Source organism: Octopus sinensis, linkage group LG4 (assembly GCF_006345805.1).
Source record: "Octopus sinensis linkage group LG4, ASM634580v1, whole genome shotgun sequence".
NCBI lineage: Eukaryota > Metazoa > Mollusca > Cephalopoda > Octopoda > Octopodidae > Octopus > Octopus sinensis.
In genome coordinates, this window is record NC_043000.1 from 149,758,845 (window position 1) to 149,784,089 (window position 25,245).

Below are 25,245 nucleotides of genomic sequence, written 5' to 3' on the forward strand. Positions count from 1 at the left end.
TGAAAATTTGCCTTGCAATGAAAGGTGGTTTGATTTCTTTTTTCTTTTTTAATTTTTCATGCACCCATTTTATTAAAATTTACTTTCAATTTAGCATTCTGCCTTATTATTTTTTCCTCTCCTATCATTTCTACACGTGCGGTTAACACAACCCCACCATTTACCGACTTATATATACCTATGTGCATGTATGTCATCATCATTATCATAATCATTTAACATCCATATTCCGTGCAGGGTTGGAAGTTTGAAAAGGATCTGATGGATTGAAGAATTACATTATGTTCCAGTGTCTGCTTTGGCATTGCTACTATGGCTGAATGCCTTTCCTAATGCCAACAATTTTACAGTGTGTGCTTTTTCATGCCACTAGCACGATTGAGGTTACCATGTAGCTCGCAAGTCAACAAATGCAGGGAGGAAGGAAGATATATAAATATATATATATCTAATGTAGGATAAAATTTTTTTCGAAAAAAATTCTTTTCCAAAAAAAATTTTATCAATGGCCAGCATATTAAAAAATACCTTTAGAGGTTAAATTTATAAACAATTCATAGATAAAGGCAAACGAAAAAATTTCTAATGCCAAATATGCCGAAAAATTGGACATATTGTCCATTAACCATATAATTTTTTCACAATACGCACACTACTTGAAAGTGTTTGCTTCTTCCATGGGTATGAGTAAGTATCTCATTTATTTCTTTTGCCACATGTATCACTGACGAAGGGAGGGCTGTTATAAGCTAACCCTGAAATCGGTCCGATATGGTAATAATGGAATTTTTTAGAAATTTCTGTCCACCTTTTTCGAGTAGTGTGCGGATTGTGGAAAAATTATATGATTAATGGACAATATGTCCAATTTTTCCGCATATTTGGCATTAGAAATTTTTTCGTTTGCCCTTATCTATGAATTGTTTGTAAATCATCATCATCATCGTTTAACGTCCGCTTTCCATGCTAGCATGGGTTATACAAAAAGATGAATTGCATGCATGTGTGTGAGTGAGTGTGCAACTATGCCTGTGTCTGTTTACACTGGTTAGCTAGTGTAATGTTTATGTTTATCCCCCATAACTTAGTGATTTGGAAATAAAGATCAACAAAGCAAGCCCCAAACTGAAATACAATATGGTTGACTACAGCATGACCACAGTCCAATGGCTGAAACTAGTAAAATAGTAAAAGAATACTTAAATAGAAGTTGATTTCAATGACAGATTTAAAATGAAACAAAAGAACTATACTGTGGTTTCATTCATTCATAATTACAATCGTATTATCTACTACTAGCAGTATCGCCCGGCGTTGCTCGGGTTTGTAAGGGAAATAACTATATAAGCATTTTTAGAGATGTAAAGTATAATAGCCATCTCAATATGGCTAACCACAAAGGGGGAGGGGTTACTGTAGCTTTTTACGTTCTGAGATTTAATAATAAATGTTTAGAGAGTTACTTCCCTTATATATGCCAAAAATGCATTAAAAATGGGAAAAATTGATGGTAAATTTTTTTTTAAATCATAGCCTCGATATGAATCACGACTATAAGATACCCGGTTTTGGTTAAACTGCACTGCAAAATGTGGGAGTAGTTAGGAATCTAAATCGTAGGAGATGGACAGCACACAACCTCACTTTTATATATAAAGATATTCAGTTATGAAATCAATGAAATTACATTTATGGCAGACTTACTTTGTTAGCCAACTTCAGTTCCTGCTTGAAAACTTGACTCTGGTTTCTCCATTCATTCATCTTGCTCTCCGTTTGTTTTAGTTTCCCTTGCAACTGTTTGATTTCTTCTTCAAGCTGAATTGCAGAGCAGATTTTATAATAATATTGATTTCTAAAGTAGGCACAAAACTTCATATTTCATGGGAAGGTATATAATTCTTTACTGCCCACAAGGGGCTAAACATAGAGAGGACAAACAAGGACAGACAAAGGGATTAAGTCGATTACATCAACCCCAGTGCAAAACTGGTACTTTATTTATCAACTTCGAAAGGATGAAAGGCAAAGTCGACCTCGGCGGAATTTGAACGTAACGACAGACGAAATACTGCTAAACATTTCGCCCAGTGTGCTAACGTTTCTAGGAAGGTATATCTGATTAAGACCAGTCTTAAATCTTCCCTAGGGAAGCTAGGAGACAGGTTTATTTAGCCAGAGGGGAAGCAGAAAAGAAAAAAAATTTGCCAATGTTCTGTGCTGTGAGTACCAAAGACTTGAGGTATTTCATGTTGCAAGACAATGTGTGAGAGAGAATCGTGATGTTGTAGGAGGGAAATGTGTCCACATAGATGATGGTTCTCTTGCTCTAAGCGAGGCTGCAAAGAGAGAGGTTTGGAGACGCCACTATGAAAGGCTGCTCAATAAAGAAAAGGAATGGGAGAAAGAGAGTCTGCTGAATGTCGACCCAACAGAGGGACTAGCTATCCAAGTTGACAGTACCTTGGTAGATAAAGTAATTAAGAGTATGAAGACAGGGAAAGCCCCCAGCCCTTCAGGAATCACTGCAGAGATGCTCAAAATATCTGGCAGTATTGGCTATAGCCTAGTCACTCGTATAGTTAACCAGGTGATACACGAAGGAGTCATACCCAATATTATGTAGCAGCATAATAGTCAACTGCTACTAAGGTAAAGGTGACGTTTTAGATACAAATAATTACAGAGGTATCAAGTTGTTGGATAAGGTAATGAAGGTTACAGAGAGGTTCATAGCCCAACTAATTAAGGAGAGAGTCAGTTTAGATGAGATGCAGTTTGGGTTCATACCAGGGAAAAGCACCACTGATGCTATATTTCTAGTAAGACAGCTGCAGGAGAAATACTTAGCCAAAGATAAACCTCTGTACCTGGCTTTCGTTGACATAGAGAAAGCCTTTGACAGGGTCCCCCAATCCCTTATCTAGTGGTCAATGAGGAAACTAGGGATAGATGAATGGTTAGTGGGAGCTGTGCAAGCCATGTACAGGGACGCTGTCAGTAAAGTGAGGGTTAGCAACGAGTACAGTAAAGAATTCCGGGTAGAGGTAGGGGTCCACCAAGGTTCAGTCCTCAGCCCCCCCCCCCATTCACCATAGTCCTCCAGGCAATAACAGAGGAATTCAAGACAGGATGCCCCTGGGAGCTCCTCTATGCTGATGACCTTGCTCTAATTGCTGAGTCACTATCAGAACAAGAGGAGAAGTGTCAAATGTGTAAACAAGGATTAGAATCGAAGGGCCTTAGAGTCAACCTATCTAAAAACCAAAGTCCTAATAAGTAGGAAGGCAGGCAAACCACAAATCCCTTCAGGTAGGTGGCCCTGCTCGATCTGTAGAAAAGACATAAGTAGAAATTTCATAAGATGTACCCAGTGTAAGCTATGGACACATAAGAGGTGCAGCAATATCAAAGGAAGGTTAACTGGGAAGATAGTTTTTGCATGTGTCAGATGCTCAGGAGTAATAAACACTGAAAATGTGCAGCAAACAACTTCCACCACTTTCTAGGGAGAAAAACTAGAAGTAATTGATAGCTTCCGTTACCTAGGTGACAAAGTTCAGAGAGCTCTTACCTCTGCTGGTGACAAAAGGCCTCTCAGTCAGTGTAAAAGGTAGACTGTATGACACATGTGTACAAACAGCCATTCTACATGGCAGTGAAACAGGGGCTGTGACTGCTGAGGACATGCGTAAGATTGCAAGGAATGAAGCCAGTATGCTCTGCTGGATGTGTAATGTCAGTTTGCATACACGACAGAGTGTAAGTACCTTGAGAGAAAAGTTGGACCTAAGAAGCATCAGATGAGGTGTGCAAGAGAGACAACTGTGCTGGTATGGGCATGTGGCGAGAATGGATGAGGATAGCTGTGTGAAAAAGTGCCACACCCTAGCGGTTGAGAGAACCTGTGGAAGAAGTAGACCCAGGAAGACCTGGATGAGGTGGTGAAGCACGACCTTCAAACATTAGGCCTCACTGAGGCAATGACTAGTGACCGAGACATTTGAAAATATGCAGTGCTTGGGAAGACCCGGCAAGCCAAGTGAGACCATAACCCGTGGCCTATGTCAGGGGTGTAACCAGCCCACTTATATGTACCTTTCCTTCATTGGACACTAAACTCTGCTTGCGAAAACCTATTGAGGCAAATGAAATTGAAATCAAATCAAATTCACAAATTCGATGACTGGCACTCGTGCCAGTGGAGTACTAAGGGCACCATCCGAGAATGGTCGCTGCCAGAGCAGCTGACAAGCTTCCATACCAGTGGCACGTGATCGTTACCAGCGTCGCCTTACTGGCACATGAAAAACATTCGAGCGAGGTCATTGCCAGTGCCACTGGACTGGTTCCTGTGCAGGTGGCACGTAAAAAATACCACTTGAGCATGGCCGTTGTCAGTACTGCCTGACTGGCCCTCGTGCCAACGGCATGTTAAAGCACCCACTACACTCTCGGAGTGGTTGGTATTAGGAAGGACATCCAGCTGTAGAAACTCTGCCAGATCAGATTGGAGCCTGGTGCAGCCATCTGGTTCGCCAGTCCTGAATGAAATTGCCCAACCAATGCTAGCATGGAAAGCGAACATTAAACAATGATGATGATGATGATATGTTTATGACTTGGTTACTAATTGAAAGCTTAGAACTACCTAGCAGGGTTTAATTTGCATATATGTATCATTATACCCATACAAGTCACATATGGCCAACCATATGTTACTTCCATTCCTCTATTAATTTATCATGTTCTATTTTTCTTCATCCAATTAATATTACTGCCAATGTAATTATAGCTTATCAACGGTTTAATTTATCTTTTTTTATTTTTCTCACTCATTCTCGCTACTAAATTATCTTTGGAGACTTTCTTAAATCTCTATAATTTATCTATATACTAATTAGCTACATTTTTCCTAATTAACTCTAGTGTATTCAGTCTATTTACTTTACAGTAATTAACCCATTTGTTATTGTATTTATTTTCAGATGTTCTGTGTTTCAGTTACTTTAAATATAACAAAGAATTTAGTAAAATAACTTAGTTATCATTAAGCTAGTGCTAGGAACATAAATTGTGACTAAGGTTTGGTGGAAGATTTTAATTCAGAACTTATGAAAACAAGACATTTGTACTCAAAGCCAGAGTCGATTTCAGCCAGGTTGATAACAAAAGGTTAAACTGTAGACATATATACACATTAAATTTCAGAAAATAGATAGATGAAGCCAATTTTATCTACCCATATCCACTCTTACCATAGGTAGGTAAAAAGTTGTGAGTTCCATTCTTGGACCAGGCAGCATGTTATATCTTTGTCAAACCAACTTAAAAAGTTGATTATGAGTACTAGCTGAGTCCTAATGTAGTTCTATCTTTCCTTCCAGCGGTCACATTCTCAATGTTTTGTTGGGTCAAAGGGCAAGAGCTCAAATGCATGCTGTCATGAGGGACCAGACACACACACACAAGGACTATACCGGAAGTAATGCAAAAGCAGGTCATAACTTCATTAAGAAACATATAGTTGAAACAGTGCTTATCAGAAGAGTAACTCTTCTTGTTTTTCTTCATTGCATGGAAATAATGGGTTCCAAGCAGAAAAGCAATATGCTGTCATTGCGTTCTTGATGAAGGATGAGGTGTAGGTTCTCCAGCATCTGCAGAAGGCCACAAATTGTTTACAGAGCAATGTTCTCAAATGAATGAAGTTTAAAGAAGGGGAAACAAGCATTGAAGACAAACTGTGCAGGGGGAGACAATCGACTGCAACCCCTGATGTGAATTTATTTGCACAAACAGATGAGTGACAATCTGTGATGCACAACTAGACTATGATTACAATGCATTACAGAAGACAGTGGAGGATTTGGGGTATAAGAAATTGTGTGTAAAGTGGCTATTTCAGTAGTTAATACTCAATTTGAAGGAGAAAAGGTGGAGGAATGCTTGGATCTGCTGGGAGTGTTTGAAGCCAACGTCACATTGTTTTTTTCTTTCTGGTGGCTGAGGACGAAATGTGGTCATATCTTTATGATCCAGAAATGAAAGCTCATTACACCTCTTCTTTTAAGACTTAAAAATGTTCAAGAGACAGAAATTGGAACAGAAATCCATAACTGCTTTTTGGAGATGGCAAGAGTGTCACTCTCTTTGATATTCTGGAAAATAGCTGTTATCATGAATAGTGAGTTACATATTAAGACACACAAACAGCTTAGGGGAACCATTAGGCAGAAGAGACCAAGTATGAATCTGAAAACAATCCACATTCACCATGACAGTGCATGACCACACATATCTTAGCAACAAATCAGGCAGTTGGCAAACTGGGCTGCTCAATAGTCGTCCACCCATTATACAGCATAGATCTGTTGCTCTCCTAGTTCCACCTCTTCAGTACCATAAAGGACAGTCTTCAGGGACAATTTAATAACACAGATGAAGTGAAAGTGGCAATGAAATAGTAGGTGCAGATAGTGTACGTCTGAAATTTTTCAAAGTGGATTTGAGAGTTACTACTTATACTTGTACTTGTGGCGACGTCCACCCTGGGTGGGTCGAGTCGGCTTCTTCTACCACCCTCGAGGCATCTCGAACCATGGCAGCCCACGCACGATGGTCCTGCGCCAGTTCACTGGAGATAGCAAGCCAGTCATGGTTCCATCAGCGCAGGCCAATCACCTGCGGTCCCGTGAGCACGGAGAGGTCCTCCTTGATCATCGTAACCCAGGTCTTCAGCTGCCCGCCCGCACGTTTCCGCCAGTTTGGAAGTGGAGTTGGGAGAAGGACATCACGGCTCAGTTCAACCACTTCTTCCATAAATTCTCAATGGTGAACACAATGGTGAACTGATTTGAGAGTTAGGTTCAAAACAATGGGGCAAATGTATTAAATAGTATCTTTGTACAAAGGAAAAGTTACTCTACCAACGTGTGCATTTTCAACAACCAATGTCAGTTAATAGAAATGACCGTCGAAATAAATATCAATGGAAATAGTAGTTGTGATGCCTGTGCCGGTGGCACATAAAAAGCACTATCCGAACGTGGCCGATGCCAGCGCCGCCCCGACTGGCTTCTGTGCCGGTGGCACATAAAAAGCACCGTCCGAACGTTGCCAGCGCCGCTTTGGCTGGCTTCCGTGCTGCTGGCACGTTAAAAGCTCCAACCGATCATGGCCAATGCCGGACCCCCCTCCCCTGGCACCTGTGCAGGTGGCACGTAAAAAGCACCCACTACACTCGCGGAGTGGTTGGCGTTAGGAAGGGCATCTAGCTGTAGAAACACTGCCAGATCAGACTGGAGCCTGGAGCAGCCCCTGGCTTCCCAGACCCCGGTCGAACCATCCAACCCATGCTAGCGCGGAAAACGGACGTTAAACGATGATAATGATGATGATGATGATGATGTTATGCCCACTTTTGCATTACTTTTGGTATAACCCTCATATGTTTATGTCTGACTACTGAATTTTAAATAATACTCACATCAGTTATATCTTTGGGTTCTTGTGTAATATCTTTTCCCTGAAAAGAACAACATTTTTGTTACAATAACAGAAAGATTACAACAGCAAAATTCTGGTTGAGGAAAATCACAAACTCTTAAAACACTTATTCATAGTTTTATGTATTTGGTTGTGTCAACAAAACAGGATCACTGATACCAGTTTCAGATAAAATATATAAGGAATATCCAACTAAAAGCCTCTGACCATTTCCTTGTCATTTATGCTTCCAATAGTTCTCTAACTTTATAGCATTATCTCGATAAGTACCTCATTTGTTCACAAGATAAGCTGTTTAACTAACATTCAATAGAGTGAAGCAGCCAAATTCAGCACAGTGTTTTCAATGAGACAAAACTAAAAAAATGCCAAGAATATGAACAAACAAGAAGGAAAGGATTTTTACTGTATAATGTAGTCAGCAACATAGTCACTTGGCAAACAACTGGTATGTGGTTTGAGTCTCATTCGCAGGCCTGAAAATACTTTTTGATCTGTTGCAAACTGGTGTTTATAATGTCTATATCATATATTGGTTTCAAATTTTGATACGAGGTTAGCAATTTTGCAGGAAGAGTAAGTTGATTGCATCAAACTCAGACTTCAATTGCTACTTATTTTATCAACCCTAAAAGAATGAAAGACAATGTTGACCTTGGCAGAATTTGAACACTGAATGTAAGAACAAATACTGCTAAGCTTTTTGTCTGGTGTGCTAACGATTTTGCCACCTTATCTATATCCTTATAGATAAGGTGGCAAAATTGGTTTCAACTGGCCACCTTATCTATATCCTTATATTGGTTTCAATTTCATGGGAGGAGTTAAGTTGATTACATCAACTTCCAGTGCTCAACTGGTACTTACGTTATCAACCCTGAAAGGGTCAAAGACAAGTCAACCCCGGCTGATTTGAACTCAGAACATAAAGACAAATGAAATACCACTAAGCATTTTGTCTGGCAGGCTAACGATTCTGCCAGCTTGCTAACCTCATCTGGATCTTTTATATTAAAATCTTGTTTGTTACTTAATAATTTGCACAGAACATTAAGTTTTAAAATTCTTTATTTCTTCCTCTTGTTTAGAGCCATTTGGCATCTTCAATTAGCATGTGGCTATGTCTGTGTACTTACTTGCTTGCCCTTAACAGAGATATATATAAATTATAAATAAATAAACATATATACACACACACACACACACATATATATATATATATATATATATATATATATGTGTATATATATATATATATATATATTATATATATATATATATATATATATACATATATATAATTTAAAAATCAATAAAGTACAATAAATAGTAAATTTATTGTACTTTATTGATTTTTAGAATAAGTTTTTTTTTATAGTATATGCTTTCTATATGGTGTGAAAAACATCTTTCATTATTGAATTGCTTAATAGAGGTTTTTTCTCTAAATTATATACATATATTATATATTGTGAAATTTGATTTAAAATTGCTAAATTGAATTTTTCCCTGTAAGTTTTGGAATTATATTCCCTACTATTATTTATATATATATATATATATAAACCCATGCTAGCATGGAAAGTAGATGATGATGATGATATATATATATATACCTTCAGTAAAAAAAATTCAAAAGAGAAGCACACTCTAAGTTATAGACCAGTAGGGTATATACATAAAGATAGATATGGCTGGTCTATGGGGTTACCCTGGGTTTCACGTCCATAAAGCACTTAGCTTTACAGCATTTCTTCAGACCCTAAAAACTGTTGGCCTATGGCCTCTCTAGCAAGTGGCCTCTCAAGAAATTGGAGGAGGAAAAGACTTTGTTACTCTGTCAACAAGGGATTGTCTTCCTTTGACCACCATTAATTGACCATGTTGGTGTGTGGATCATAGGATGCCAGCAGGAATTTCCTGAAGTGCAAGCAGGGTCCAAAGACCTCCATCTTGGAGTTAAGGATGTTCCCCAGGTTGATGGAGTCCTTCAATATCCTCATCTATTCAACTATGCACAGTTTACAACATTTGGTCTCATTTTGTAGAGGCCTGGATTTTCTAGGATCTTCCATGATGTTATGGGTGGAATTCCATTGTCTTTCAGCTGCCATACATGGCTGGCTAAGGACATAGCATATCTCCTTTCAGGGATCCTGAAAGAGGATCTGTGGTTTGAGAGGCACTGTTTGAATGTGTTACTGGAACATCCAATGTATCTCCATGTGCAGGTGTCGGTGATACTGTTTCTGGTGATGTAGACATTGCTGCTATTGTTGTTGTTGTTGCCAGCTTTAACAACACCAACACCAACACCAACAACACCAGCACCAACAACAAAGGTAGCAGCAGCATCTACATCAACAGAAAAAGAGTCAGCAACACCTGAAAATGGAGATACACTGGATGTTCCGGTAACATGTTCAAACAGTGCCTCTCCAACCACAGATCCTCTTTCAGGATCCCAGAAATGAGATATGCTATGTCCTTAGCCAGCCATGTATGGCAGCTGAGAGATGATGGAACTTCACACGTAATATCATGGAAAATCCAAGAAAATCTAGGCCCCTATATGAATGGGACCAAGTGTTATAAATTGAGCATAGCTGAACAGACAAGGGTATTAAAGAACTTCCTCGACCTGGGGAACATCCTTAACTCCAGGAGAGAAGTCTTCAGACCTTGCTTGCACTTCAGGAAATTCCTGCTGGCATCCTGGGATCCACACACCAATAGGGTCAATTAATGGTGGTCAAAGGGAGACAATCGCTTGTTGTTGACTAATGAAGTCTTTTCTTCTTCCATTTGCTAGAGAGGCCACTTGTTAGGGAGGCCATAAGCCAACGGGTTTTAGGGTCTGAAGAAACACTGTGAAGTTAAGCACTTTGTGGACATGAAACCCAAGGTAACACCATAGACAAGCCATATCTATCTTTATCTATCTATCTATCTATCTCTATCTATCTATCTGTCTCTCTCTCTCTCTATATATATATATATATATTATATATATATTATATATATATATATATTATATATATATATATATATATATATATATATATATATATATATACATACATATATATACAGTTATCTACTTGTTTTGCAAAATTCTTGATGTAAAATCCAGTGGTGACACAGATATTCTTATATTTAGGTATGTTTATTGTCAATAAATACTTGCACTATATATTTGATCTTACATCAAAATTACTATAAAATTTTAAATAATACATTAAAATTCAAGATAAATTAACATTCTCATAATTACCTCCTGCTTCAGTACTTCATACTTTTTTGCCAAACATCTTGATTTTGTTTTCTCAACCTCCAGATCTGACACTGCCTTGCGCAGTTTTTTGGAGAGTTCAACAATTTTCATAGCTGCAGTATCGTTTGTAAATTCTGGCACTACAAGTAAAATATTCTCTTGTAAATATAATTCTGATAGGTTTTTTTATTAGATTACTGCATCAATAAAAAGAAGTCTTGTCAAAGTAGAAGAGTAAATCAGTAAATCATCATCATCATCATCATCATCATCATGAATATCATCATCATTTTTAATGTCCGCTTTTCCATGCTTGCACATGTCAATGGAATTTGTTGGGACAGACTTTCTACAGCTGGATGCCCTTCCTGTTGTCAACCCTCATCTGTTTCTAGGTAAGTAAGGTACTACTTCCTTGTGACTAGACATGTTTCCACAGAATACTGGAAATGAAAGATACCACTTGCATGACAGTGGCACTCATTTACAACTATCACACAATGTCAAGGAAATGAGACAGTAACACACAAACACACACATACACACACACACACGCACATACACATACACATACACACACACACACACACACACACACACACACACACACATACACACTTTAGTTTTACTACTAAAATTCCAGCCTGAACTGCAACTGAAAGTGTGGTGTTGAAACTGCCTACCACAGAAGGCTAGAAACGGTTTTTCCTTGAGCAGGTAGATGTAGATTAAAGTAAAAATAAAAAACAAAACGTTTGGCATCGCTTGAAAAGGACATTTAATTTAGATAGAGAATATAGACATACAGAGTCTCTTACATAATGGGCTCCTTTCAGATTCTGTCTTCCAAATCTACTCACAAGGCTTTGGTAGAAGACTCTTACTCAAGATGCCTTGCAGTGGGACTGAACCTGAAACCATGTGGTTTGGAAGTAAACTTCTTACCACACAGCCATTTTCTTTTGCTTTGTTTATTACAAAAGAGTAAACTAATAAACCAACTTACATTTTATGCTGTCACTCTGTGTTGAAAGTCCTTTCTGAAGTTGTCGTATTTCAAATTCTTTTTCCCTCAGCAATTGACTGAGCCTCCCATTTTCATCTTTCAAACCCTAAGAATAAAGATAAAAATAAATAAATGCATATGCATTCATTTAAGTTTTTTTTAAAAAACCTTTATAATCTGAGGCATATTTGTGGAAGGAGGGCCTTGAACCTCATGGCGAGGGTGACAAAGGATTAGGATGACTGTCGGTATGCAGTTCATCAAAAGACTCACACATCACTTTTCAACACAACACTTGTATGTCATGTTTAACAGTAGCAATCTGGAAAGCCACAGGTTGTGTTTATCTGACTGAAGGTTTTTGGTAAATATAAACTCCAATACTGGTAAAACACTGACTTTCCAGGCACTGATGGTCTGAAATCTCTTATAATCCACTCTAATTTACAAGCAGGAACTTCAGTTTTCCACAGCCACCAGACTAGTTTACTGGTACCTTACAAGGACCGGTGCTTTACACAGTACAGCATTAGTAAACTTGTATCATCTATTCTCTCCCATTGAAGATGACATATGTGTTCAGTTCCTTTGCTGAATGACCTGCACAATGATTTGTTTATAGTGATCAAACTTTTGTGCTGCATGTTAGCTCACTCTCTCCATCATATTGATGTTGTCTGAACAGGAGCATAGTGTACCACGCATCGAGTATCAAAGAGATCAGAGAACAACGTGAGATGAAGTGTTCTGCTCAAGAACACAAAGCATCACCTGGTCTAGGAATTGAAACCACAATCTTGTGATTGTGCATGCAGTGTTCTAACCACTAGGCCATATGTACCAGTATCTGTATTTCATTTAATTATTTAACCTTTTAGCATTCAAACCGTCCATATCTGGCTTAAATATTTTATCTGTTTCTTTGTTCAAACTGACTAGATCCAGCCTCTCACACCTACCCTACATTGTCATTCTAAGAATAAAACAATCATCATCAAAATCGTTTAACGTCTGCTTTCCATGCTAGCATGGGTTGGATTATTTGAATGAGGTCTGGTGAGCCAGATGGCTGCACCAGGCTCCAATCTGATCTGGCAGAGTTTCTACAGCTGGATGCCCTTCCTGTCACCAACCACTCCAAGAGTGTAGTGGATGCTTTTATGTGCCACCAGCATGAGGGCCAGTCAGGTGGTACTGGCAGCGGCCAAGCTCAAATGGTGCTTTTTATGTGCCACCCGCACAGGAGCCAGTCCAGCGGCACTGGCAACAACCTCGCTCGAATGTTTTTTCACGTGCCACCAGCACCAGTGCCAGTAAGGCGACGCAATCATTGAAATCTCAAAGCTGCAAGATAATTCATAGTTAATTCAAAACAATGTGAATAAGTAAGCCCTAAATTTGATAAGAGTAATGTGAATGCTAAAGTGTTAAGTAAATTTAATATTTGTTTATTGTAGTGTGACCATTGCTGGCTCAAAAAAATTTGTATTCTGGAATAGCTTTGGAACCAAACGCTCTGGAAAATCAATGCTGTGCCTTATTGTAAATTAAAAATTCTTGGCAACACCTATCCACTATCATTCCTACCTGAAGCAAATTCTATTCTCTTAAAGTACTATGTCTCCCCCTCACTCCAAGATATCTGAAGTTTATCACCACTGTAACAAATTATACATGTAACTACTTACTCGTATTTGATTCTTGTTGACTGAAGGTGAGTCAGTATTTTTCGATACACTGGAGTCAGTCAAATCAAGCACCTTTAAAATAATTATATATAGCATATTGAACAAATGATAAAGCAAGACATTATGGCAAAAATACACATATATATATATATATTTCTTTACTACCCACAAGGGGCTAAACATAGAGGGGACAAACAAGGACAGACAAAGGGATTAAATCAATTACATAGACCCCAGTGTGAAACTCGTACTTTATTTATCGACCCAGAAAGGATGAAAGGCAAAGTCGACCTCGGCGGAATTTGAACTCAGAACGTAACGGCAGACGAAATACAGCTACGCATTTCGCTCGGTGTGCTAACGTTTCTGCCAGCTCGCCGCCTTATATACACATATATATTCAGACATGCATACACACATACACATACCTAAATGCATACACATACATATGCTTAAGTACATACATACATATATATATATATATATATGCACATACATACATGTATTAAAACATTATTAACATAAAAATTAAAATAGCTTGCAACTATACTCAAAAACTTTGCCCTTTTACAAACCAATGAGAAAGCCTCTGTTTGGTAGCCCCTACCTTAAATAGCAGCCAAATCATATTTTGCTGTTTTAAGAATACGAAGGGCACATTGCATAAAGTTATCTTTAGATACACTATCTGAAACGAATGACAGTATAATCACATCTGAGGTACTTCTCCCCATAGGTCAGACTGCCATATCAAGAATGATCTGGCGCTAAATAACAGCGAAAGCAAGTATGTTCTCTTATTTCAAGGCCAATCCACTTACGCAGACCGGATCTCTGTCATTCACTAAACAACAAACAAACTGTGTAATTCCTCTTGATAGTTTAGAGGATATTTCATGATCATCATCATCATCATTTCACATTTGTTTTCCATGCTGGCATGGGTTAGATGGTTTCACTAGAACTGGTACATCAGAGAGATGCACCAGACCCCAGTCTGTTTTGGCTTGGTTTCTAGGACTGGATGCCCTTCCTAACGCCAAGCACTCTACAGAATGTACAGGTTGTCTTTTACATGTCACCAACATGGGTGCCTTTTACATGTCACCAGCACTGACCACAACCACAATTTCACTTAGCTTGACCATATCTTCTCAAGCACAACAAATCACCAGAAGTTCCAGTCACTTGTCATTGCATCCCTGAAGCTCAACAATCCAAAGATCCCCTTGTCTCACATCTTCCTGAGTCTACCTCTTCCATATGTTGTCTCCACAATAAGAGATTGGAACTTCTTTATACAGCTGTCCTTGTCCCTATGCATCATATGAACATACCAGCACAGTCTTCTCTCTTGCACACCACATCTGATGTGTATTATAATTTGTTACTTACACGATTCCAGCTCTGATTTATTCGTCAGGTATTTAAATATGGAGAGAAGTTATTCTAAACATGAATACATATTAGGTTGTAAAATTACCTAATTAAAATCTATTCCCATTCTTCAACTTAACATCTAAAATTATAGCAAATGGCTTTTTTCACTACTACTACCACTACTCCCAATACCACCACCACCACAACCACTGCTACTATAGATGTTGTTTCTGTTCTACTATTCATCATCATCATCATCATCATTTAATGTTCTCCTTCCATGTTGGCATGTGTTGGATGGTTTAACAGGAGATGGCAAGTCAAAAGACTGCACCAGGCTCTGCTGTCTGCTTTGGTATGGTGCCTATGGCTGGACACCCTTCCTAATTCCAACCACTTTACAGAGTGTACTGGGTGCCTTTCAAGTGGTAGGTACCAATAACTTGCAAGACAAAATCCTTCAAATGAGGGCTGTAGTATTGAGGGAGATGGCCTTGTGCCAGGGGTTGAGAGGTTAAAGCATAAATAGGACAGAAATGGGTGTTTTCCAGGAGATATGTGGCTATGTTCATTAGAAACAGAAAGAAGAGAGAGAGGGAGAGGTGGGAAAGGAGAGGAACTAAAGAGGGAATGGAGAGTGAGTAGGGTGAGAGGAGATAGTAAAGAGGATGAAGATGTGGTTGTGGGTACACAGAAGTTACAAGGAGAAAATATTTGTAAACAGATTATGTAAACATGTTACTTTTTAGGGTTAAAAAGAAAAGGAAGGATTAATTGATCAAAATACACACATACAGATGCCTGTGCTTTTCAAAGATGTTCTTACAGCAAAGTAAACATAACAAATACCTCCAAGTTTAGGTTATCATTGACCCCAAAAGTGTTTGAGAATTCCATTTTCCTTAAATTCTTCTTTTCCCTTTCCACCGAATCGTTATGGTTGGCTACTTCCTAAAATCAGAATGCAAGATATACAGATTATTTTAACCACCATCTTTCCAGGTTGGTGTGGATTAGGTATATTTGTAGTAAAACATATTAATATAGTGCTTAATTTGGAAACAGTGACCTGGCAGAATCATTAGTATACCAGGCAAAAGGTTTAGTGGCATTTTATCCATCTTTATGCTCTGAGTTAAAATTCTACTGAGATCAACTTTGCCTTTCATCCTTTTGGTGTTCTATAAAATAAGAACCATAAAATAAGAACCAGGTGAGTGCTGTGGTCAATCTAATCAACTTATCCTCTTCCCCAAAATTGCTGGTCTAGTGCCAAAATTCGAAACCAATATAGTTCTTAATCTGGTGTCATGTTATGTACGAGGTTATAGTGAATGTATCATGCTGCTATATTCACAGGATGCCAGAGACATGAATGTAAGTCAACAGGTGTGCAGCCAGAGTTTGACAGCCAAGTATCCCGTCAGATCAGCTAGCTACAATGTTGTCCTATATCATCATGTGCTGGACCAAACACTAATGCAACTAATTTTTTAACAAGAAGAAACAGCATCAACTCATATAGACATTTCTTTTTTTTTTAACCCATATAATTATATATCAATTTATTCATATACTCAGATAAACTGGCATCTATAGCTGAACTTACATCATTACTTTTCTATTTATACAACATCAGACTCATGCTGTATTAATGAGCAATGCAGTTGCAGTTAAGAAGAGTTAGATAGAGAAGGTTACCACTTGGGCATTGGTGACAGTGTTTGTCACTGTGGGATGACGTCATGTGGGATGATGTCAGCAGCTGGGGAGCTGACCGGAAGGGGCAGCAGTGACACGCGCGCAGCGAATGCAGGATTCTGCCTTTTCAAGTCAGGTCGCCGAGCAGGTAAGATGGGTCAGCAGGTTGTTAAGGTTTGGGAGAAGCAGCTGCTATCTCTAGAGTTCAGGTCGGGCTGTGTTGAAGAATCCATTACCGCTGAAGGGTCTCCATCTGAGCGAAGAGAAGGTAGGTTCCTTTATTTCGAATGTCTTACATACACCACAGTCACTCAAGCCACCCAATCCAGAGTGACAGGGCCTGTCAACACAGCACCAAGATCAACAGGATCAAAAGGCCTTCATGAGCCATAAGCTCATAAAGCTGGTTTCCCACATTTTAAATTGTATATATTCCCACTGGACAGGAGGCTAGTCATGAGTGCAGCACCCTATTCGCTAAGTGATGCATCTCCACTAAAAAGGATCAAAGGTTCTCCTTTTGTTGGATTTAAAAATTAAAATATGTCACATATGAAAACAAAAAACATTTTTGTTTTCAATAAATAGCAAAATATCACAAAAATATTACACAGTTAATTCAAGCAAGTACTTTTTGGGCAACCAGTGAAGTTCAGTGTGGAAGAGCAACTGATGAAATTCTTCATTGTTTTGTTGGCACAACTGACCAAATAATTTGCCGTGGGAATTGTTTCTGATTTTGTTAATTGCTGTACATCATCATCATCATCATCATCGTTTAACGTCCGTTCTCCATGCTAGCATGGGTTGGATGGTTCGACTGGGGTCTGGAAGCCAGGAGGCTGCACCAGGCCCAGTCTGATCTGGCAGTGTTTTTACAGCTGGATGCCCTTCCTAACGCCAACCACTCCGTGAGTGTAGTGGGTGCTTTTTATGTGCCACCGGCACAGGTGCCAGGCGAGGCTGGCAATGCCACAATCAGTTGGTGCTTTTTACGTGCCACCAGCATGGAGGCACATTCGAGGCAGCGCTGGCAATGGCCACATTCAGATTGTTCTTTTATGTGCCACCGGCAACTGCAATTTCCATTGATTTTTGATCGATTTCGATAAAATCTTTAATGCAAACAACAATTAAGGTTGCTTGCAGCTTATGTTGTTGATGAACCATACAATGCCTATCTAACACATTTGGTATTGCTCTTTTCTAAATGTGCCATGAATCAGTGGTAGTAGCCCATCAGCAGAGCTCCTCCAGTTGCAGCTATCATTATATTTGTAAGAGAAATCTCTTTTTCTTCACAAATGACTCTTTCATAAGAAATAGCAACTCTCCTTTAGTGTCTCTCCTCAAATGTCTGGCAAATAATAACTATTGACTTGGTTTCTTTTTTAAAGTGAATGTGTGGTAATGTTAAATCTTCATTCTTCTACTTGTATAAAAAGTTACATGTTGTTTCTTCATCCCCCTTGCTCTCTTTGTCGATTCATTATAGTATTGTATTATTTCTCAAAGGAACCTTATATCAGTTGCTGGTTTAAGCAACATAGTATGTACAAAAAATCACTAACAGACACTTGGATCAATACTTCTCCAAGAAAAACACTTTTCTGAATTTGGCAATCAGCAGCAAAATTCTACTTTATAAGAGGCCAATAGTATGAATGAAGGCATGTATGAGAACAATAGTCTGTTGGCAGAATTAGTCTTGAAGTGCTTTAAAATAGCATAAATCTTTAGTTGATTTAGCGACATGATTTTTTTCATAGTTTCAGACACCTCTGGATAAATCAGGCACACTAGTCATAAGCTTGTTTGCTAATGATGGAATAGACCCATATCTTGAATGTTTGATACTGTACTGCCAAGATTTCTCTTTAGGTTCTACAATGTTATATCTATAAAATACGACAGTCAGTCAGAATGTAATACAATTTCTATTTACATTACATTTTGACTCACCTTCGTATTTATGGCAGTTAGTCAAAAAGTAATGCACACACACACACACACACACACATACACACACATATATATATACATATAAAGGCATTTACTCTCTTTACTCTCTCTTTTACTTGTTTCAGTCATTTGACTGCGGCCATGCTGGAGCACCGCCTTTAATCGAGCAACTCGACCCCGGGACTTATTCTTTTTTGTAAGCCCAGTATTTATTCTATCGGTCTCTTTTGACGAACTGCTAAGTAACGGGGACATAAGCACACCAGCATCGGTTGTCAAGCAATGCTAGCGGGACAAACACAGACACACAAACACACACACGCATATATATATATACATACATATATACGACGGGCTTCTTTCAGTTTCCGTCAACCAAATCCACTCACAAGGCCTTGGTCGGCCCGAGGCTATAGTAGAAGACACTTGCCCAAGGTGCCATGCAGTGGGACTGAACCCGGAACCATGTGGTTGGTAAACAAGCTACTTACCACACAGCCACTCCTGCGCATTTATGTCAATAAACAAATTAGATATATTAAATATAACAGTTTGATTGTGGCTTGATTTATCCAATGTTGATTGCTTCCATTAGAGCTCACATATTGTAATGAACTACATCTACCAACATTATGATAGATCTCCAAGACCCCAGAAACAGCTGTTAGACTTATAACACCTTAACTCCTGCCCTTTAATTTTCTCTGTCATATGTACTCTGTGTAAGTTGGATCTATTAATGTAAATATCTATATATTTATACTTAAAAGTAAACAGAACAAATACCTCCAAGTTTAGGCTATCATCGACCCCAAAAGTGTTTGAGAGTTCCATTTTTCTTAAATTCTTCTTTTCCCTTTCCACCGAATCGTTATGGTTGGCTACTTCCTAAAATAAGAATGCAAGATATACAGATCATTTTAACCACCATCTTTCTAGGTCAGTGTGGATTAGGTATATTTGTTGTAAAACATATTAATATAGTGCTTAATTCGGAAACAATGACCTGGCAGAATCATTAGTATACCAGGCAAAAATGTTTGTGGCGTTTCATCCATCTGAGTTCAAATCCTACTGAGATCAACTTTGCCTTTTATCCTTTTGGTGTTCTATAAAATAAGAACCATAAAATAAGAACCAGGTGAGTACTGTGGTCAATCTAATCAACTTATCCTCTTCCCCAAAATTGCTGGTCTAGTGCCAAAATTCGAAACCAATATGGTTCTTAATCTGGTGACATCTTTTGTATGAGGTTGTAGTGAATGTGTCATCATCATCATCATCATCGTTTAACGTCTGCTTTCTATGCTAGCATGGGTTGTACGGTTCAACTGGGGTCCGGGAAGCCCGAAGGCTGCACCAGGCCAGTCAGATCTGGCAGTGTTTCTACAGCTGGATGCCCTTCCTAACGCCAACCACTCCGTGAGTGTAGTGGGTGCTTTTTATGTGCCACCGACACAGGTGCCAGACGAGGCTGGCGAACGGCCACGCTCGGATGGTGTTTTTTTTTATGTGCTACGGACACAGGTGCCAGACGAGGTTGGCGAACGGCCACGCTTGGATGGTGTTTTTTTTACGTGCCACCGGCATGCTGTTATATTCACAGGATGCCAGAGACATGAATGTTAATCAACAGGTGTGCAGCCAGAGTTTGACAGCCAAGTATCTCGTCAGATCAGCTAGCTACAATGTTGTCCAACATCATCATGTGCTGGACCAAACACTGATGCACCTAATTTTTTAACAAGAAGAAACTGCACCAACTCATATAGACATTTCTTTCTTTTTTTTAACCCATATAATTATATATCAATTTATTCATATACTCAGATAAACTGGCATCTATGGCTGAACTTACATCATTACTTTTCTATTTATACAACATCAGACTCATGTTGTATTAAAGAGCAATGCAGTTGCAGTTAAGAAGAGTTAGATAGAGAAGGTTACCACTTGGGCATTGGTGACAGTGTTTGTCACTTAAAGTAAAAAGTGGAGACGATCAGGTGATAAATATATCATCTGATAGTCTCCACTTTTTACTTTCTCTCATTTTACATATACATCATCATCATCATCGTTTAACATCTGTTTTCCATGCTAGCATGGGTTGGACTGTTCGACTGGGGTCTGGGAAGCCAGGGCTGTACCAGGCTCCAGTCTGATCTGGCAGTGTTTCTACAGCTGGATGCCCTTCCTAACGCCAACCACTCTGTGAGTGTAGTGGGTGCTTTTTACGTGTTACCGGCACAGGGGCCAGAGGAGGCTGGCAAACGGCCATGGTCGAATGGTGCCTTTTACGTGCCACCAGCACGGGGCCAGTCGAGGCTGGCAACGGCCATGATCGGATGGTGCTTTTTTACGTGCCACCGGCACAGGGGCCAGAGGAGGCTGGCAAACGGCCACGATCAGTTGGTGCTTTTACATGTCACCGACACGGATGCCAGATATACATATTTTGTATTTCATACCCAAACTGTTATATTTATCATAGCTAATTAGTTTATCCACATAATTGCCCCCATATCTGCTCAATTTGATCCCTCTTATAGCCATTCTTTAACCAATGAAATTGATCCTCTGTAAAGATGCCAAAGTCTAAGTTTGGATCAGATGAGCACTAAGTGTCTTACTCTTTACTTTTTTACTTGTTTCAGTCATTTGACTGTGGCCATGCTGGAGCACCGCCTTTAGTCGAGCAAATCAACCCCAGAACTTATTCTTTGTAAGCCTAGTACTTATTCTATCGGTCTCTTTTGCCGAACCGCTAAGTGACGGGGACCTAAACACACCAGCATCGGTTGTCAAGCAGTGTTGGGGGAGACAAACACAGACACACAAACATATACACACACATACATATATATATATATACATATATACGACAGGCTTCTTTCAGTTTCCGTCTACCAAATCCACTCACAAGGCCTTGGTCGGCCCGGGGCTATAGCAGAAGACACTTGCCCAAGATGCCACGCAGTGGGACTGAACCCGGAACCATGTGGCTGGTTAGCAAGCTACTTACCACACAGCCACTCCTACGCCTCTTCTATACTAAGAATTTCTAGATCTCATCTGTCGACTATATATGTGTGTGTGTGTGTATGCGTATTCATTTAATATGTTCATGCCTTTACAGTATTTAACACAGAGGGAACAATTTTAGGAGAATCAATTAGTTTTCTACTGTTTATTACTTTCTCCCCACCCCCTCCGTCACTCCTGTCTTCCTCCCCATGTTCTTTCTCTTCCAGTGCCTTGCTTGAGCTCTCCAGTTCCCTTTAGGGAAGCGTTAGCACCCACTTCAGGAATTACTGATATAAATACTGCTTTGTTTTTAAGCTAGCATGCAGGAGTGGCTGTGTGATAAGTAGCTTGCTAACCAACCACATGGTTGCGGGTTCAGTCCCACTGCGTGGCATCTTGGGCAAGTGTCTTCTGCTATAGCCCCGGGCCGACCAATGCCTTGTGAGTGGATTTGGTAGACGGAAACTGAAAGAAGCCTGTCGTATATATGTATATATATATATATGTGTGTGTGTGTTTGTGTGTCTATGTTTGTCCCCCTAGCATTGCTTGACAACCGATGCTGGTGTGTTTACGTCCCCGTCACTTAGCGGTTCGGCAAAAGAGACCGATAGAATAAGTACTGGGCTTACAAAGAATAAGTCCCGGGGTCGATTTGATCGATTAAAGGCAGTGCTCCAGCATGGCCGCAGTCAAATGACTGAAACAAGTAAAAGAGTAAAAGAGTAAAGAGTAATCGAAATACCAAATAAAGAGGCAAATTATACTGGAAAACATGTAAAAAAGCAATCTTTCGATATGAGTCTCATAAATGCCAATTTTGGCAATTTTGGTGAAGAATTCTTATTTATTTACTTTTGTTTTCATGTCCTGTTGAAACTGACATTTGCCTCAGCAGTCCATGAGAAAGGTGAGAATTGAAACACACGGTAGCACACACACACACGAGTGCTCATGCACATGCACAAACACACACAGACACACACACACACACACACATTGACTTTCATGACCATGAGTTGAATAGCGACACATACGCACACACATTCACTCACAAATACACACACACAGACACATACACACAAACATATATATGTATATATATATATACACACATACATAAAGTTGAACATGCTCTCTCTCACACGCACACACACACACATACACCCATACAACTATCGTCTTTCTTATACACTTACACACATAGATACATATACATATATATCTTTTTTATATGTATGTATGTATGTATGTATGTATGTATGTATGTATGTATGTATGTATGTATGTGTGTGTGTGTATATGTATATTTGCATGCGTTTGTGTATATCTGTGTGACTGCATATATACAACATGCACCATTGTGTATGTATATGTATTTGTATGTATGTACGCATGTAAGTATATGCATGTATGTGTATGTACCCGCTGTACCAGTCATTGGCTGAGGTTCTTTTCTCATTCACCACCATTTTATTTTCTTACTTGTTTCTGAAGATACAGAAAATCGTTTTACCTTTTTTACCATAATTTTTGTATGCATGTAGTATTCTTGAGCAAAACACCTCATCTCATATTACTCTGCAATCACTCCAACACCTGATATTACTTTTTACTCTTCTACTTGTTTCAGTCATTTGACTGTGGCCATGCTGGAGCACCACCTTTTTTAGTCGAGCAAATCGACCCCAGGACTTATTCTTTTGTAAGCCAGGTACTTATTCTATCGGCCTCTTTTGCCGAACCGCTAAGTTACGGGGACGTAAACACACCAGCATCGGTTGTCAAGCAATGCTAGGGGGACAAAGACGGACACACAAACACACACACACATACATATATACCGTTCCTGCGAGCTGGCAGGAACGGTAGCATGCTGGGCGAAATGCGTAGCCGTATTTCGTCTGCCATTAAGTTCTGAGTTCAAATTCCGCCGAGGCTGACTTTGCCTTTCATCCTTTCGGGGTCGATAAATTAAGTACCAGTTACGCACTGGGGTCGATGGAATCGACTTAATCCCTTTGTCTGTCCTTGTTTGTCCCCTCTGTGTTTAGCCCCTTGTGGGTAGTAAAGAAATATATATATATATATATACAACGGGCTTCTTTCAGTTTCCGTCTACCAAATCCACTCACAAGGCTTTGGTCGGCCCGAGGCTATAGTAGAAGACACTTGCCCAAGGTGTCACACAGTGGGACTGAACCCGGAACCATGTGGTTCGTAAGCAAGCTACTTACCACACAGCCACTTCTATGCCTATGTGCTACAATGTGCAATTGTTCAGGAAATATTGATTTGATGGAGTGAGTGAGCTGATGTGTGGCACGAACATCTGATCACGATAAACAAATTGTTTGTGCAAGTTGTTTGGCAAAGGCTGTACGCTCATTCACCATCTTCCACGGGAGCGCCCATCATCATGTATGCATGTAGGCGTGTATGTGTGTGTGTGTGCAAGTGTGGGATTCACTATTCAGCAGTCATGAAAATCAATATGTGTTGTGTGTGTGTGTGTGTGTGTGTATGTGCACACACAACAAATCGACTTTCTTGTCTGTTGAATAGTGAAACACACACTCACACGCACACACATGCACACACTTGCACACACACACACATAAATATATACACATACATACATAAACTGAACATGTTTGTGCACACATACACACATACGTGCATACATACATACATACATACATACATACATACAGACAGACAGACAGATAGACAGACATACACACTATTATAATGTGGATCCACGTCCACTTGCATATTATTGCCGGACTGTAATATTCTTTTCACCACAATTGTGCTGTGGCAGTATTCTGCATCTTATCATCTTTGACTCATCTATTGTGCTATCGCTGAGAGTTCTGCAAGACAACGACTTTGAAACATCTACCTTGATGGTAACTTGAACTCATATATATCACGTAACTGACACTGACTCCAATTGAGAACTCATACAACGACTCTATTACTACTGAATTTCTTTATTTGGCACCATGGCCACAATACAGAGGGGGGACATAACAAGGACAGACACAACACCACAATGGGGACATAAAACATAAAATGCACTCTGGCCACATGTTTGCCACAGTATGACGGCAAAAGTATCCTATTTCTTTACTGCCCACAAGGGGGCTAAACACAGAGAGGACAAACAAGGACAGACAAACGGATTCAGTCGAGTTTATCGACCCCAGTGCGTAACTGGTACTTAGTTTATCGACCTCGAAAGGATGAAAGGCAAAGTCGACCTCGGCAGAATTTGAACTCGGAACGTAACGTCAGACGAAATATGGCTACGCATTTCGCCTGGCATGCTAACGTTTCTCCCAGCTCACCGCCTTATCCACTCCTTCAATCTTATTGCCTCCGTTGCATGCCTGATTACCCCTTCCTCTGTCGCAAAGCGCACCTCCATGGTGGCATACTTCCTTCCTCTTGTTATATAAGTTGTTAATTTTTTAATGCTTTTCAACTCTTCTTCGATTTCCTCCACTGTTGCAATCTCCATCCTTCTCGTTGCTATTTTCATTGTTTTATGCGTAACTGTTCGTCTCGCTACACTGCTTGTCAGCTCAGCAGGTGGCGTCAACTTCAACGTCTCTACATCCTTCTCCAGCAACTTTTCACATCCCTGTGGTGTGTGCGAGAAATTCAAAACAAAGGCACCTACCTTCTCTGAT

The 25,245-nt window shown here is 39.5% G+C and overlaps 1 protein-coding gene and 1 long non-coding RNA gene across 2 annotated transcripts in view; one reads left to right on the plus strand and one right to left on the minus strand.

The window, feature by feature from the left end:
* LOC115210935 (coiled-coil domain-containing protein 13-like) overlaps nucleotides 1–25,245 on the minus strand; it is a 139,151-nt gene that overhangs the window by 72,076 nt on the left and 41,830 nt on the right. Inside the window, exons 2-8 of the mRNA XM_036502562.1 lie at nucleotides 19,307–19,408; nucleotides 15,707–15,808; nucleotides 13,478–13,549; nucleotides 11,790–11,895; nucleotides 10,784–10,923; nucleotides 7,490–7,528; nucleotides 1,705–1,818 (exon numbers count right to left, since the gene is read on the minus strand). Of these exons, the coding sequence (XP_036358455.1) occupies nucleotides 1,705–1,818; nucleotides 7,490–7,528; nucleotides 10,784–10,923; nucleotides 11,790–11,895; nucleotides 13,478–13,549; nucleotides 15,707–15,808; nucleotides 19,307–19,408 (675 nt within the window). The remainder of the gene's footprint in view (nucleotides 1–1,704; nucleotides 1,819–7,489; nucleotides 7,529–10,783; nucleotides 10,924–11,789; nucleotides 11,896–13,477; nucleotides 13,550–15,706; nucleotides 15,809–19,306; nucleotides 19,409–25,245) is intronic.
* Nucleotides 22,264–25,245, plus strand: part of LOC118763155 — a 14,371-nt gene continuing 11,389 nt past the window's right edge. The window contains exon 1 of the long non-coding RNA XR_004998915.1: nucleotides 22,264–22,279. This is a non-coding gene — a long non-coding RNA (uncharacterized LOC118763155). The remainder of the gene's footprint in view (nucleotides 22,280–25,245) is intronic.